The 15,998-nt window shown below is 35.8% G+C and overlaps 1 protein-coding gene across 6 annotated transcripts in view; it reads right to left on the bottom strand.

Annotated features, from left to right (window-relative positions):
• ZNF280D (zinc finger protein 280D) overlaps positions 1-15,998 on the bottom strand; it is a 49,236-nt gene that overhangs the window by 10,609 nt on the left and 22,629 nt on the right. For all 6 annotated transcript variants that reach the window (XM_017737998.1, XM_017738016.1, XM_017738004.1 and 3 more), the window contains 9 exons: positions 13,796-13,953; positions 13,246-13,346; positions 13,005-13,151; positions 12,295-12,429; positions 10,522-10,766; positions 9,198-9,338; positions 7,459-7,521; positions 6,781-6,899; positions 6,566-6,602 (listed from right to left, as the gene is read on the bottom strand). In XM_017737998.1, the coding sequence (XP_017593487.1) occupies positions 6,566-6,602; positions 6,781-6,899; positions 7,459-7,521; positions 9,198-9,338; positions 10,522-10,766; positions 12,295-12,429; positions 13,005-13,151; positions 13,246-13,346; positions 13,796-13,953 (1,146 nt within the window). The remainder of the gene's footprint in view (positions 1-6,565; positions 6,603-6,780; positions 6,900-7,458; positions 7,522-9,197; positions 9,339-10,521; positions 10,767-12,294; positions 12,430-13,004; positions 13,152-13,245; positions 13,347-13,795; positions 13,954-15,998) is intronic.

Below are 15,998 nucleotides of genomic sequence, written 5' to 3'. Positions count from 1 at the left end.
AGATAACATTATTAATCATAAATTAAATTATTCACAACCTCAGCAAGTCTTAATGGTTGTCTACAGGGTGCAAAATACTTGACACAAAAAACAGCTTTACCACTTAAATTTTCTGAAAACTGTATACAAATATTAGATTGATCAACCACATGTACTTTCCTAAATCCAAAAGAGCAGCCTAAATCCACACCTTTTAAAGAATTTAAGCACATAGAAGGTATTCATAATGTGGTGAAACTAACATTAATGCTCTAGGACCTAACCAGCATCTTAAACTGTAGCATAAACAACTACACATTATTATTATATCTTACTCTGCAACAATAGATGGCAATAATATCTATAAAAAAGGGTTGGTTTCAGTAGCACTGTAAAAATACTCTTCTAATTAACAGAGAAATAATCAGGATAAATCAAATGAGAACACATTTTTTGGGGTCAGGACTTAAATACTCTGAGGTATTTAATCATGAGTAGTCCCACCAGTGGAAGACGATGCAACATCAAATACTTAGCTTAGCTTTACTGCTTTAATGATTTCTATGCAAGAACTTAAAACAAGTATGTTGGAAATAGCCATTTGTCATGTAACAGTCACTCCTGAAAGACCAGAACAACTTAGACACAAATATATCAAGTATTGTGCATCCAAGGACAAAACTGTTCTTCTTGTCTCAATAAATTAAAGTTTTGCCACTAAATTAAATGGATGTGAATTGAATCCAGTATCTATTTTATTTTAAATCCATTATAAATGTTACTTCACATGATCCAATTTGAGAGATTTCTGTGTTCATGTTTTATAGCTGATAGAATGGATTCAAACTGGCTAATTGTTTATGCTGGTTTGGAAACGAGCAGAGTTTGTAACATTTTGTAGTAACCATATCTTTGTTATTATGGTTTACCTTGGATACATGATGTATACTCGCAACCTTAATTTTGTTTAGGAATAGTTTTAGAAAGCAGTTCCTTCTAATTTGTAATTGGCAGAAGTTGCATGAATAGACACTAAACCATAGAAAATTATCACCTTGTGATGTTCCCAACACTTTTATGCTACAAGAAGTCTTACTTAAATCCCATAGGTCTCAACATTGACAAAGGCAATACTTTCTTACATCTGTGAAGTTACAGTGCTTCTGGAAAGAACATTATGAAAATAAATATTTTGACCACCTCCAGTAAGTACAGCCTGTTGGTCCAACAATTTTGAGCAATTCTGAAACCTTTCTAGAACCCTCCAAAGATTCTTCACTCTACAAAAAGTTCTAGTTAAGAACAATGAAAACATGCCCTTTAATTGTCAAGCCTTTAAAAAAATTGCCCATAAAAAAGGAGCACCTGAGCACAAAATTTCACCTTGAGATAGTCAATAGAATGGATCAGCCATAAAACCAAAGAGATTCAGAGCAAAAGTCAAATAAGAAAAATAATTTAGACACCTTGAAGTCTAAATTCAGTTTGATCTGAAACTTTAGTCGAGAGGAGAAGAGCCACCTAGGACTAAAGGAAGAGACCTGGAGTCAGTAACAAAAACTAGACTCTAAAATGCAGTTAAGGACAAATAGGAGTACTCTACGGAAACTCAGTCTCATTGCTTGCCCTGCTCTCACATAACAAAATTCTGTATATTTGCCCACACACAGAGCTCAAATCAGGAGGCACTGTCTTCCCAGCAATCTCTCATGTTTTCTTACTACCAAAGGCTCACTGGGTAAGCAGAACAAACTCAGCTGGAATCTTGCCAAATATTTCTCTTTTGTCCACACCTAATCAAAAGTAACCTTTTCTGGGATGACTGTAGCTTCAAGAATTTATAGAAAGCAACTTTGAGTGACTCAAGGTATCTTCCAGACACTCAGTTGAATCATACCCAGCATTAATAAATTTAGATCTATTCACACCCAAAAGAATGAAAAGGTCATTGGGTTTGGGATTCTTGGGTGTTGGCTTTTTTTTTTAACGAATCCCACCGTCTAGCAGAACTTCTCTATTTTGACAGATGTAACTTTAAATGCTGCACAATTACACGTAACAATTACAGAAACAAACATTTACTTTGTTTGTAAGACTTTCAAAGCAAATATTAGACATAACTGGCTAGTCAAGCAATGACACTCAATGTCCTAGAAATAACAAAAAGAGAGGTTAAGGTACATACAAATGAAATCTTAAATTTTTGACCATAAGCTAAACTGGTTATATTATGCATATTCATGCTCTGCCCTTGCAGAGATGGTCTAATATATTGCATTACTCACATAAATTGTTGGGACCATAAGACAGATTTAACACTAAGGCAGGCAGGTTTATTTGCATGATTTAGAAGTGGTTTTATGAGTTTTCCACATGAGTAACTTTCCCGAGATCCTCACACAAATGGAAACAGGATGTCACAAGGCCAATTGAGTCTACATGAACCATTTCCACAAATCTTTCATATCTGTAAGTAGAAGTAGTCTATAATTTTTCAAAATACAAGTTTGGAATCTTAATTTCTGTATCAAAGCTGCAAAAGAACAGAAGGATAATACTCCAAATAAGCATTCAAAAGATGTATAATTCATATAACTTAAAATCCAAGTGTCTTTCTAGTGTAATTTCTGAGAAATTCTTAGAAAATGTTTCTGAAAGCCACAAAAACCTGCAATCACATTCCATTCTTCTTGTTGTCGGAAACCTGAATGAAAGTGAAATACGGATTCAACTTCCTCTGAAATGAACAGCATGTTCACAATGAAAACACAAATCCACTATGCTTTTTTGAATGCTGCTGTGTCAAAACAGAATTAAGTCCTGCAAGAAAAACCTGTAGTAGGTAAGTGATGCTTGAAGCTGAACAGCAGCAATCAAGAAGGAACACAGCTTCTGTCAGAAGGAAAAAAAGTAGCAAAAAGAACAAGACTTTAGAGTACTAAGTGTGCAGACGCTCAGTCACAAAACAAAGAGACAACGGATGACAGGATCCTTGCCATTATTAGCAACACTACGATGGCTGCAGAAGCTCACTATCACCAGACCTGTGACTGTTTGAGTACTAAAAGTCAAGAGGACAAAAAAACTGGTCAAAATGAATTAATCTCAGAGAATTTGATTATTCAGAAAAAGAAAGTGCTGCAAATCAAGAACAGCTTACATTCACCAAAACCAAACTCTTGCAACTAGGAAGTTATATCAGTGACTTATCCTTGAGTGAGGTAAGCTGTATCTGTTATGTTGCTTGCAGGCTAGAAAATGAGAGATTCAATCAAGATATATCCACTGTAAACAGGAGGCTGAGTTTGGAGGAACATTAGATGTTCATCATGGCAAAAGGAAAGCTCATCACATATCCTGATGGATAAACTTGCCATAGATAATCTAGAACTGCAGATTAAGTCAGAAGCAGTAAAATCAAAAGCAGCAGATGTCTCAGCAGCTTGAGTAGAGCATCCTTGAAGATGAGACATGATACCAAAAGAACAAGGTGTGAATGAACTGGAACTGTAGCTGCTCCACTCTCAGAATCAAGGCTCAATAAATATATGTACTTCCATTAAGTGCTTTCCTCCTCTCACAGTATTTTGGAGCAAAAAGAAGCTTACCTACCAGAGAGCAAAGCAGCTAATAAATTCCTTTGGCCAAGACTCAGTTTATGCAGTTAAATGCAACAGAAGTCATTCAAAGCATATTTTGCCACTATATACCATAAAGTCACTGGCAGGAAAAAAATGCAACTTACTTGAATATTAAATAGATCAGGACTTGTATGCTTTAGTGTACACCCAAAAAGAATGACAAAGCCTTTTAGTTTCAGAAGGTGGGATCAAGTTCAGAACAAAATGGGCTTTGATATCAGCTCATATACATCCCATTTACACACTACTCTAGCTTGGGATGATACTGATAGACTGGAACAGGGAAGAAACACTGCACATGAGCAGCAAAGAAACGCTGCATCACATAAGTGAAACTCCTGGTAAGCCTCTCTTCAACTGGGTACAGCCCCCAAAAAGCTGCAAATCAATGCTGCAAAGCAGAGAACATTATCAAAAAGGGCCTTTGACTACAATATTGGGAGAAAAGACCAGACCTGCTGTCTAAAAGATGCAAGAAGAGAATACCACAGCTTCAATGCATGAAGAAAAAGGAAAAGGTCTGGTCAGATCCTTGTTTGCTTACATACCAAAATAATCCCAAGCTGGACTGGGTTCAATTTTCTGGTCCACAATGATGTATCAGTGAGCCAAGGCAGTATAGGATACCTGCTCACTTTCAACTGCCCTGCAACAAAAATGTCTGCTGTCAGTTCATTTAAAAATATGTTAATGGTTGTGCAAAGCAGAGAGTTGAGCATTAGAAGAGTACTCGCATAGTTATTACATCTTACTCCCTCAGCACAAGGTAGATCACCAAATAAACAAGGAGACTCTCTGTAGATTAAAAATTTAAAAAACAAACTCTTCTGGAACATCCCCAGCTAGGTTATCTGTATTACTAATGGCAGGATTCTGGTCCAAAGACAGGCTCTGTAACAGTACAGAGTTCATGGAACATGTCTGATCATTAGCAATAAAGATGAGTTTTAAAACACATACAGACAATCCAATATATAATAAAAGACACCAAAAGACACCATCAGAGATGCAAGAGAAGATCCAAAAGTGTTCAAGATTGTAATTGTGAGTCATTGTTTCCAGTGATGAAGTGATTCTGAAGAGTCCCATAAACAAGTCATTGAGTTATAGGTCAAAGAATTGGAAGGAACATTCAGAGATCATTGAGAAACTATACAGCAAAAGTTATGAATATTGTCTGCAAGTTCCTCTTCTTCCAAAGCAACCAAAGAGTACCACTAAGAACCAGCCCGCAAAAAGATGAACATTTTTGTTTGTACTCTGTACAGCAAATTATGAATTAAAAATCTGCTACACACGTATACTCATACTCTTCAGTTTAGCAATGATACATTCTTGCCCAAAGTATCAGAGAACTAGTATATGGAAATGGACAAGATTTACTGAAGTTAATGAAGTCTATGAGCCTGACAGTTCCAAAAAACACCATCAAGGATTTTATATCACTTCATGTGGTGCCAGTAACTAATTTTATGTTGGCATCAGAACTCCCAAAAATAATGGCTATCTGCATCTGTCCTAACCTAACATCCTGCAGAAACAAACCTGCATATATTCTTGACTTTACTTCAAATCTTTGCAGTGCTTCCCCATCTGCTTCTGAGTAATACATATATATCCGTATATCCAACATTTTTACATATTTCCATATATCTCTGTAATGTATTCAAGACAGCAAGATCCTTTTGCAGTACTGACAACAGCCTGCCACAGCTGTACATCTTCAACCACCATTCAACACATTTATAACCTTTCCTTCCATGCAGTTCAGCAAATACTAAATTCCCAACACCTAATGCCAGCTCCAAATACAAAAACTAGGATTTCCACTAGTATCATAGCTCAACACTTTATTTTCTCATTGTTTGAGTTGCACTGAAAGATGAACTACTAGAGGACCCCCTTCTTACTAGCCACTTTATGGAAACTAAGAAAATACCTAATAAATATTAAATAAACTATTTGGGATATTCCCAAAGCTCAGTGAAAGCTGATTTATCTTTAGAGGCCTAAGAACTTATCCCTCTGTTGGCAGAGTTCTCACCATACATGAAAATCTAAATTCCTTCTAGAATCCGGCTAAAGGCTAGATGGACTCTACCAGGGTTACACTATTTTCTTGTATCTTTTAAAATAGTTCTTTGCAGTCTAATTGACATTTTTGATTCTGTGTTCTGAAATGGTTTGAAGAAAACACAAATGTTTGATTTAACTGACCTCTAAACCTTGAATTAAGGCATAAACAGGCTCATAAACTATACTGCAAAGCCTCAGAAACTGTTCTAGGACAATCAGGAAGGGCTTAGCGTGTCTGATTCCTCTAAGGTTTAAAAAAAACCCAAACTAACACAATCTGAAACAATCTCCACAATACTGCAAGTTCTCTTTCAAATCCTTAAAAAACCCTGATTAATACATACTAATTCTTCTTTGAAAGTCAGAATAAAAAAAACTAATACAAAACAGTATGCCTCTGTCATATAAAGAACATAATTTTGAAAATAATTCCTAAATATTTTTAAATATTAAGACTGAATTTGTCCTATTTCAGTAAAGGACATTCCTTTTTGCATTCATATTCAAATTACATAAAGAACATAAACCAGTAATTTGATAAAGCTAGTATTAAGTAGAAGTAACAGTCTCATTGTGTATAGACAGGTCAGAATTCAGGAGTTCCAACATTGCAACAATTATTTATGTCTCTCCAAACTGAGCAAAAGCCTGATTTTGTTTTAGCTGCAATAGGTAATAATTTTATCTCTTCATTCTTGTAATTGTGGACATGGTAAGATGAAAAAGCACTAGTACAGTAAAGGCCTGTGTTCATCCATACATTTCAAATTCTATGGAATTAAAAAAAAAAACAAGTTCAAAGTGCAAATTTTGGCCATCTATCACTAAATTAATAGAAAAAAAACATTAAACAGTAAAATAAAACTTACTGAGACACTTGTGCAGCAGTTGGGTTATCTGTGGAAACTGAAAATAAAAACAAAGGATTTAATTAAGAATATTTTAAAGTGTGGAAATACAGAAGTACTCACTGTCAAATGCAAGTACAGAAATAATGCAGCTCAAAATAGGACTGCGATAACACAAGAGCTATCCACAGGTAAGTATTTATATACTGTATAAAAAAGATACTACATGTACTCACCTTTCTCTATAATAACTTGACACGTATGAGTGTGGTTCTCACTCAGATGTGCGGCCATGCTATCCAAGCCAGAAGCATCAGCCAGGAAATCACAGTTAAGACACACTACAGTCACACCTCTAGGAAATACAAAGTAAAAAGGAACTGTAAATACAACATGGTCATGGAAACACTTTTCTTAACTTACAGCAACTGGACAGACTATTAAAAAAAAAAAAAAATATCATTCAACTTCAGATGAGATGATTCACAAAAACATAATCTTACTTTTTCTACTGCAACTAGTATCAGGAAATTCCCATCAATGAGCAGGGCATCTCCATGCTGGATATAGTACAAAGAACATGACTTTAGACAGAAATTTATCTGTAGAGCATGAGTTTCTCTGTTCGGATGGTTGTTTTATTCTTTCCCTGACCCCCTCCCCATTTGGCACCTTATGAATAACCAAAAAAATAGTAATAATAAAAAAATTTAAAGACTGCTCAGAATTAAGTTCATAAACGTGGACAAATAAGTATATGTCACTGACCAGAACACTGCTATTGGAAAAGCTAATGGTTTTATTTCTTTGCTCTAAATTGTGGAAATTCAAGACGTTATAATCTCAACTAAGTTATTAATTCAACATCAGAAAGTAAAAACATCATGATCTGTAACTGAAAAAAGCTGAATTACCGTAGCTCTTCTGAGTGCTTCTTAAAGATCCAAAATCTTTTACTTGGACGAGCACTGTGAAAACTAAATATATGAAAACATTACCACTTAGACCGGTTTTCTTGAATACATTACTCCACATATCCCCTCTGAAAGGCTGTGTTGGTACAGTGACTTTCTTCACCTCACTATTCATGGTACTGCAATTTGCTTATGACAAGACATGAAAACAGAAGCCTAAGTTACTGAACTGCATTATTCTTAAACATTAAATTGCTTAAAGCTTATGGACTTGTGAATCTCAGCTCTAGCTTAAAACATTGTCTCCCTTGTAAATGAGCTTGGGAGGTGAAAAGATTAACTTTATTGGCACAGTCTTGCAAGAACATACTTCTATTGCTTCCATGAACAGTTCAGCTTTTGAAGAACCATGGCTGTAGTTATGGAGTGCACCACAAAAGAGCTAAAACTTCCTAAAGACATGGCTTTCAACGAGAAATAAAATTTTCAGATAACCTGTAAATTGTCTCTTACGCAGGTTAAGTATGTGCCAACACTGTTCTCTCCCATGGAACAACGTGCAGGCAGCTCAGTACAGGGGCTGCTCCTCCACAAACACCCTCCCTCTAACAGTCCTCTTCCTCACCATTACTTTTTCCTTACACTCACCAAAAAAGAGGTGATGATAGGTGCTGCAAAGGATCAGATAGGAGATACATTAGTGAATCGAGGGGACAAAGGACAAAAGATTGGCCAATTTACTGCATGGATGAATTTGACCTGCCATCCAGACCACTGGCAACAACAGGAACAGTTTACCTTAGATTCCTTTCCCCTTCCAGAGTAAATTTTTTCTTGTAAAATTGGAATTAAGCACATTAATTTTGGGGGTTTTTAAGCATGCAAACAATAGATTATACACATAAAAGCATGTAAACTATTTCAGCCTAGGACTTCCATGAGCATTGAAATTAGTGTGCATAGGGTCAATATATATAAAATATATCTAAAGACTTAGGTCACAGATTCAAGAATTCTAGCATTCACAAATGTCAAGGCATTTTCTATGTATATGAATTCAGAAAGAAAATCACATTCAGTATTTTCCACAATACAGTTGGCTTGTTCAGGGCACAGGATTAACAAGTAGGTTTTTAAAATTTTGTTTTACTGTCACTGCTACGTGACCTGTATCTAATTATTGGACAGTATAATTCTATGGCTCTGAAAACTAACACATTTGTTTTCTTAACAGGCTTTTTTACAGCTGTCATCACTAATGCCCTATGCTGCCCCACAACTGGTGACAAAATGAGATGTTATGTCTATGGATGACCAGAAGTAGTGTAAGAAAAAGTATCCACTTGAGTTTGCTGTTTGAGACATCCTTTAAATCTGAGCACAGATTTCACTAGCAATAGCTGTGGCCCATGTGCATTCAGCACTTGTAAAATCAGATGAGGCATTCAATCTGAAACCCAGAGAACATGCAATCATTAGTCATTATTTGACAAGTCAGGCTGAAGTGATCAAGGAATATCCCACAGAAACTCTGAAGCAAACGTGTAATATTGCCTGAACCACTGATTTTTAAAGCAAAACAGGAGTTTAAGCCTTCATTACAAAGTAAAAAATCCAACCTTACACATTTCCCTGCCAGTCTGAGGAGCCACTTCAAAATTCACCTAACAAACACTTCACACCTTACATGAACTTAGGAAGTATATGCTAAGCCACTAAAAACTTCGAAGAGTTCTTACCTCATCATGTGATTCACATAGGCTTTGCTACAGCTGGTGTTGTATCTGCATAAGCTACAGTGGACGTAAGCAGGAAAGTGACTCGCAAAATCTTTTATTTCTGAGAAACACTCAATGCATTTGTGCGTTCCCATACGATGCCTAACAGTAACATGAAAAAGTTATCAGTTAATAGCAACACTTCCAGAAGAGATAACTACTTCAAACTTCTTGCTTTAGGTAAGTAGCAAACTTGCCTACACTAGGGAAAATTGAGAAACTTAAAAACGCATCAGCTAAATACTTTTAAGTTACACTAGCATACATGAACAAAACTTTGCTTTACTTGAACTATGATTTCATTATGATCCTAATAAAAATGTGCAACGTAATGTAAGCATCCATTATTGGCCACTCCTGGAAACAAGAGATAATGCAGTGGATAAGAACCTCCAACTTCAGCTGCTGCTGTTGTCTCTATACACTCGAGAAGTATTTCCAATAATTGTTTCCATCCATCACAATGCACAAAAAAAGTCTTTGGCTTTTCTGTCACCCCAATATTACCCACAAGCTTTGAAACATCTACAAAGCAAGAATGTAATCCTGCTCTTCCCCAGTTTTGCTGACTGTTTTTGGATGTCTCCCAGAGCTACACACTGAGAAAGTTAGAAACTGGAGGGGTGACATCTACCATCTTTGACAAAGAAAAATGCTAAGTCATCATAACCAATGAAATTACATTCTAGTCCATAAAACACCCATGAAAATAGTAACATAAGGACAGCAAACCCCAATAAATTGTAAAGACCAGGACAGTATTCTCCTAATAGCTTTTTTTTACTTTCCTGATTTCTTTTTTATTAGGTCCCCAAAATGGGGTATCTCCTAGGATAGACAGGATTTAATCTTTTAACTAACAGGTTCAAATAAAACTAAAACAACAACAACAATAGAAAATAGTTTCTCTCCACAAGAAAACTTCCGGAGAACACCCAGGCAGATGTATTCCTCTCCACAGGTAAGGTCTAAACATAAATCTGAATAATGAGTCAGTATTTCAAGAGTCTGTGACTCCAAGCAGAGAAAAGTTCTAAATGTGACACAGAGAAGTTTCCAGAACACTTGTTCTTCCATCATAAAGTAGTCTGCCACCACCAAAATCAGTGAATGAAGATTCAGAATTATAACCACAGTAGCAGTATGTGGAAAGTTTATGCATCTGCTTTCTCAGCAAACCTGAGGTGTCAGATCTTCTGTATTACAGTATTAAAGTTACTGAAAGACCATCAGATGATTTATATTCAAAGTGTACTTAAAGACAATTTTAATGCTAGTATTTTACCTTAGATTATGAAATGCTATATTTGTAGGTTCTTTTTTTTTTCTGCTGTTCGTCCATGCATTTTGTTTCTTTGATGTAGATTGTTTTGATTTTCCTCTTGACTTACTTGTATTAGATTTGTTATGATTTTTAGTGGTTTCATTTTTAGCTTTAGGTGATAATTGAAATGTGGAACTGCTTGTACTAACAGAAGATGTAGCTGATGATCCTGACTGATGAGATCCCAAAGATGCTCGAATAGTCACCTACAAGTATGAAATAAAAAAAATTTTGTTTAGATTTAAGCTCTCCAAGTTCCCACTTCTATTTGTCTCAAAGTTTAAGCCACTTTACAGCACAAATCATAGCATAAAAAAACTCTCCTGATTAAAGACTACTTTGAAGAATACAAAATACTGAAAATACTGTTGGCCTAGAGTTAACCTCAAATAGCCTACTGGATGCTTAAAAAGCTCATTTTGGTTGAAATGGGAAAACACAGCTTTCTTTTCAGAGCTGCAACTGGCTATACCCTGCTTTCTTAAATGAAAAAAAAAAAGTAGCAGAAGTCTCAGGCCAATCAGCCCTACTAAGATGAATATCAAACCACTCCATCAGTGCCCGGATTTAACAAAAAAGTCCCGTGTCTTGTTGCCTCATGATGAGCCAGTCTACTCCCTTCAGGTAATTTTGCTCATCCTAGAACTCCAAGGACTAATTCTGGTTTCTGACCTCTCATCTGGTATTCTCCAACTCCCTTGTCATGCTCTCAAATGTGGTTTTGACTCACAATATGACTCCTAATTATATTTCTTACCCATACTCCTAGTTTAGAAGCACCTTGTCTTCTAAACCTGATTCCAGGTTCTTCAGTATTATCATTTGCATCCTGTCAAGGTCTACTAACATGAGAATTTCAACATAATCTAAGCTTTTATTAGGTCATGAAGACCCTGAAATCTTGAAAAAATTGAGGTATTGTCATAGTGTAAAGAATCAGTGCTTTACATTCCTTCTGCCAAGAAGGACAATGAACAGCAACTGCAGTCACTTTCCCTTCCTGACTCTACAGCAAATGAACTGTGAAGAGCTGATCAAAATGTTAACTTTTCTTCTTCCTTGCAACTAAAAGGACATATATTTAAACAGTCTACTAAAAAACTGTTGGAAAAAGTCCCAAAATCTACAAGAAAATCCTAGTCTAAGTAGCTCCTTCTTGAGAAATGGGAGAATGACTTAAAGACAGCGTAAGTGTTCTGAGAGGATCTAAGTTTCCTTCAGACACCTTCAAATGCTGAACCTAAAGAAGACCTGGTGAACTCAGTTTTAAGCATACATATTCTATGCAGAAGGAGGTCTTGCGATTTTAAATGGTTTTTTGCCACCACCTTCCGTAAGTTGAAAATTTTTCACAAGAAATGATGCAGAAGAAACTCCCAGCACAAGAAAGCATGAATGGGAGGGGACAAATAAACCATCAACTCAAGAAAGCAGCAGCTCTGGCTGGACTACTAGCATGCATGTAGGTGTATGGAACAATGGGACAGAAAGCAAAACCACGCATCACCAGGAAGAAACCATAAATTGTGCCTGGTAATTCTTGAAATAGGAGCATTTTTTCAGAGTTTTAGTTTTAGAGGTGAGGGAAAAAACCAAACCACAACACACACAAAACAATACAATCCCAAACACTTTGTTCGGGAAAAGAAAGGAGAAAAGCACTTCTTTCATTCTACTCCTTACCAAGGCTTTTTTTCCCTTTGTCCCCTCTAGTTTTCCTGCATGAACTCTCACCTTTGTTCCAGGAGGCAAGCCTTCTAATTGCTTGGGTTTCCTAAATGTTCGGTGATGCTGAGTCTTGTGATCCATTTTTTCTTTGCATGTTAAAAATTGCAGTCTGCATTTAGTGCAACGGTATATTCCCTTTTTCTTTTAAAGATAAATGACAATCTATAGTAAGCATGGATGGCATGACAAACAAAACTCTAGCCCTAGCTTGTCTCAAGCAATGCTTATGCAGTTCCTAAAACATCAACTAAATAAACAAACTCCTAATACTGTACAAAGACAGGATACTCTGTAGGAATTAGATACTTGAAAATGCAAGGCAGTACAACTACTAAAAGGAGGAGGAATCAGATTACCAGTTACAAGACACAGTAGTTCATTATCTTTTTCTTTATTTGAACTAGTGGCAGGTTTGCTATGGTAACCTCAAGAAAAGCAGAATCATATCACTGCAATGTAACGAAGAAACCAAATAGCAATAAGATTCTTTCAAGGACATTCAGAGATTATTTTAAACAGGGAGCTGCTATCACACAAAAACAAGACCAAGTCTAATAATTAGTTTAAAGACTTCTACAATTCTTCTGAAGTATTCTTATTAACTATTCTTATCCAGTAACAACCATACAAATCAGCTGTGTTTTTTTTTTCAGAGGGAGATTCCTTAGATGTGTTTAGCATTTTTCTAGCATTAATGATTGAAAATACCTGCTTACCTGATGCCTCATGTAATGATGCATATATGGTGCTCCAATTTTAATTACTTTGAGGCAAAACGGGCATAGCAAATGTTTTGTGTTTTCATGAACTGTTCTAAAATGCGTTTCTACATCTGAAAAAGCTGAGGATCTGTAGTTGCACACCTAAAATAGAAAGTTTGACTTTTTTGTTACAAGTTTATTGACAGTGAAGACAGGGGAGTGGTGTCATCTAAATACAAAAGTCACTCTGAGATACCTGGCAAACATACGGCATTTCACCTGGCTTATGATTGTCCTTCATATGTTGCAAAAGAACTTGCTCTGTTTCAAATGATAATTCACAGATTTTACAAATTGCTAGAAAAAGCGAAAAACAAGAAAAAGGTAAAAATTTGATAGGGGTCATATACAGATAAGTTATAATACATATATAATGTGAACTATATATATCACTAAACATAAAGCAATCTAATGATTATTCTATACTTTAGAAGAAATTCCCTGCACAATTTCAGAAGGCCAGGAAGGCAAGGGCCTTAAACAGGAGTTCTTAAAGTAAAGCTTTCAATTAAAAATAAACAAACAAGCAAACAAAAAACACAAGGAAAAAATCAAAAAGCTTTTTAAAATGCTTTTTTGCACATACATTGCTCTTAAAAACGCTCTGTTCCTATATTAAATCTCAAGATTATTGTTCTTTAAATACAATAGCTTTATTCTGAAATTACAAACCAGGAAATAAAAGTTGGAAAATTTCTAAAAATTTTGGCTTAGGAAAAAATTCATTATGATAGGTTCCAACTCACTGGACGACTCATAAGGCGTGTGTGTACTCTCAATGTGGCACTGCAGCTGGAATGGGGTAGGGAACTGTCGGTAACAGTGCTGGCAGGTGGTGTGGCTTTCCCAACTTTCATTGCTTTGCTTCTCAAGCTCCAAGTGATGTTTCATGTGGTTCATAAACCTTTAAATTACAGTGGACAGGTGCAAAAACTACATTTTAACATTCTCTATACATATCACATGCAAAATGTACAGGACTCTTTAGAAACTTTACTCTGTATGGACTTCTCAATTTCAAAAAGAAAAACCAACTAAGTAATAAGTGCTTGCTAAAAAAAAGGCAACGAACTTAAAGCTGACTAGAAATCTTTGACTTTAAGGAACACACAGCAAGTCTAAAACATGTTCTAAGACTAAATAATCTATCATTTCTCATGTCTGCTTAGACAAAATTCTTGCATTGGAATAAATGGAAGCAAGCAAAGACAACAAGAATACATCAACTGTTCACACTTCATTCGCCATCAGCAATCTCAAAGCCACATTCTGAAACAAGTGTAACTTTAGCTCTGCTGAAAACTATTAAGTAGCAAGAACATATCTGCAATTTGGACATGATAGCTTTATGTGAAACCACGTCCATTCAAAACTGGCAGGGCTCCAGGAGCCTTCTTTGTCTAAAGCATTTAGGCCTGACATTGAATTATGAAGGACAGTTTACAAAATGTCACTGTGCAGCCAATGTCAAAAGAGTCGATGGAGAAACTGGTATGTTGCTGCTTTAAGTTACCAGCTTTTCCTCATTAATCTGTCCACCTGTCTGAAGTAGGAACCTATTCTGGCTGAGAAGTCCAGGCACCCTCGACAGCATCAGCAGGTCACTGTTACTGGCAAAGCAGCACAAGGACAGGTTAGCTGCAAATCCATTACTGTTCAATTTCCAAAATTCCTGTTTTGAATGCACTTCATTTCAATACAGCCAGAAGAACTACGAAATGTAGGCCACACTCAGAAAAGGAATGCAGACCTTGGAACTGGAAAAACCAAATGAGCAAGGAGAAAAATCTCTTGAGCTCAAGCTCCTAATATCGTACAGTTGCTTGAAAACCAGAAACAAGAAAACCAGAAAAAGCCAACCGAGTCTATCCAGGTTCCTAAGCAGACAAAAAGAACTGACACTATTACTGCATAATGCCTTAACAGAAAATTACTGTAATGGTATGTTCAATCACAGATCGTTTAAAGAAAGCAGGGGATTACCATGATGAATCACTTTCTGCTTTTGATTTCGGTCAAAAAACTTATACTTGAACGATGAAGGAAATACGTACTTATTTTGTCTGCTATATATAAAGGTGCAAAATACACCTTGAAATAAAAATTCTTAAGTTACAGAACTATGGAATAAAGCTACAAAGTTACAGCCAAAATTAATATGGTTTAAGTCAACCCTACAGAAATTGAAAAAAAAAAAAAAAAGGGCTCGTACATTTTTAATGACTTGCTGTGGAACACATAGGCACCAAAGCAGCGATTGCTTACAGTATAATGCTGAGTAAAAAGTAATGCCTATTTAATGATTAATAGCAAATGTCACTGCTTTAATTACAGAAAACTTGGGGTTTTTTTCAATAATACGTTGTCTAATGTTAGCATAAACCTGTTCACTTTAGCTTGCAGACTGTGCCCTTTGAAACAATAGTCCATTTTTCAATTTTACATTCTGCTACTTCAGCTTCCCTTCAATAGTGCATGTAAAAAAGTTCAGTGACCTTAACTTCCAAAGGAACGATGACACAAACTTGTCTACCTACTAAAACAGCTTACGGGGGTTTTATCAGCATTTGGAAGTAAAATTACTCCAACAAAATAACAGATGTTACATAAGTGAACGACTGACTATTAGTCCTTGGGTGTCCCTAAAGAGAATTAACACTCGCATCTACCAATATAGACATCAATCCAGACAGCAAATTGTAAAATACTTTGTGTTGCCCTTTCTAACCCCAAAGTCCTACAACTGCTCTTATCAAAATTCTGTGTTTATGTTAGACACCACTAAAATTTAAACTCTAATCTGTAAAAGGTTTCAAGTTATGGCCATACATGCAAAGCAAAAATTTCTTTTCAGTTACCCAATATTATCAGTTTTCAGTATGAAAGGAACTCTACTCCATAGAGACAAAATTTTAATACATGAGACTACTATGGGTTCTAAATGATTAA

This window comes from Corvus brachyrhynchos, unplaced genomic scaffold (genome assembly GCF_000691975.1).
Source record: "Corvus brachyrhynchos isolate BGI_N302 unplaced genomic scaffold, ASM69197v1 scaffold200, whole genome shotgun sequence".
Classification (NCBI taxonomy): domain Eukaryota; kingdom Metazoa; phylum Chordata; class Aves; order Passeriformes; family Corvidae; genus Corvus; species Corvus brachyrhynchos.
Note: the sequence above shows the minus strand (reverse complement) of the source record. Positions and strands in the feature narration are given on the sequence as shown.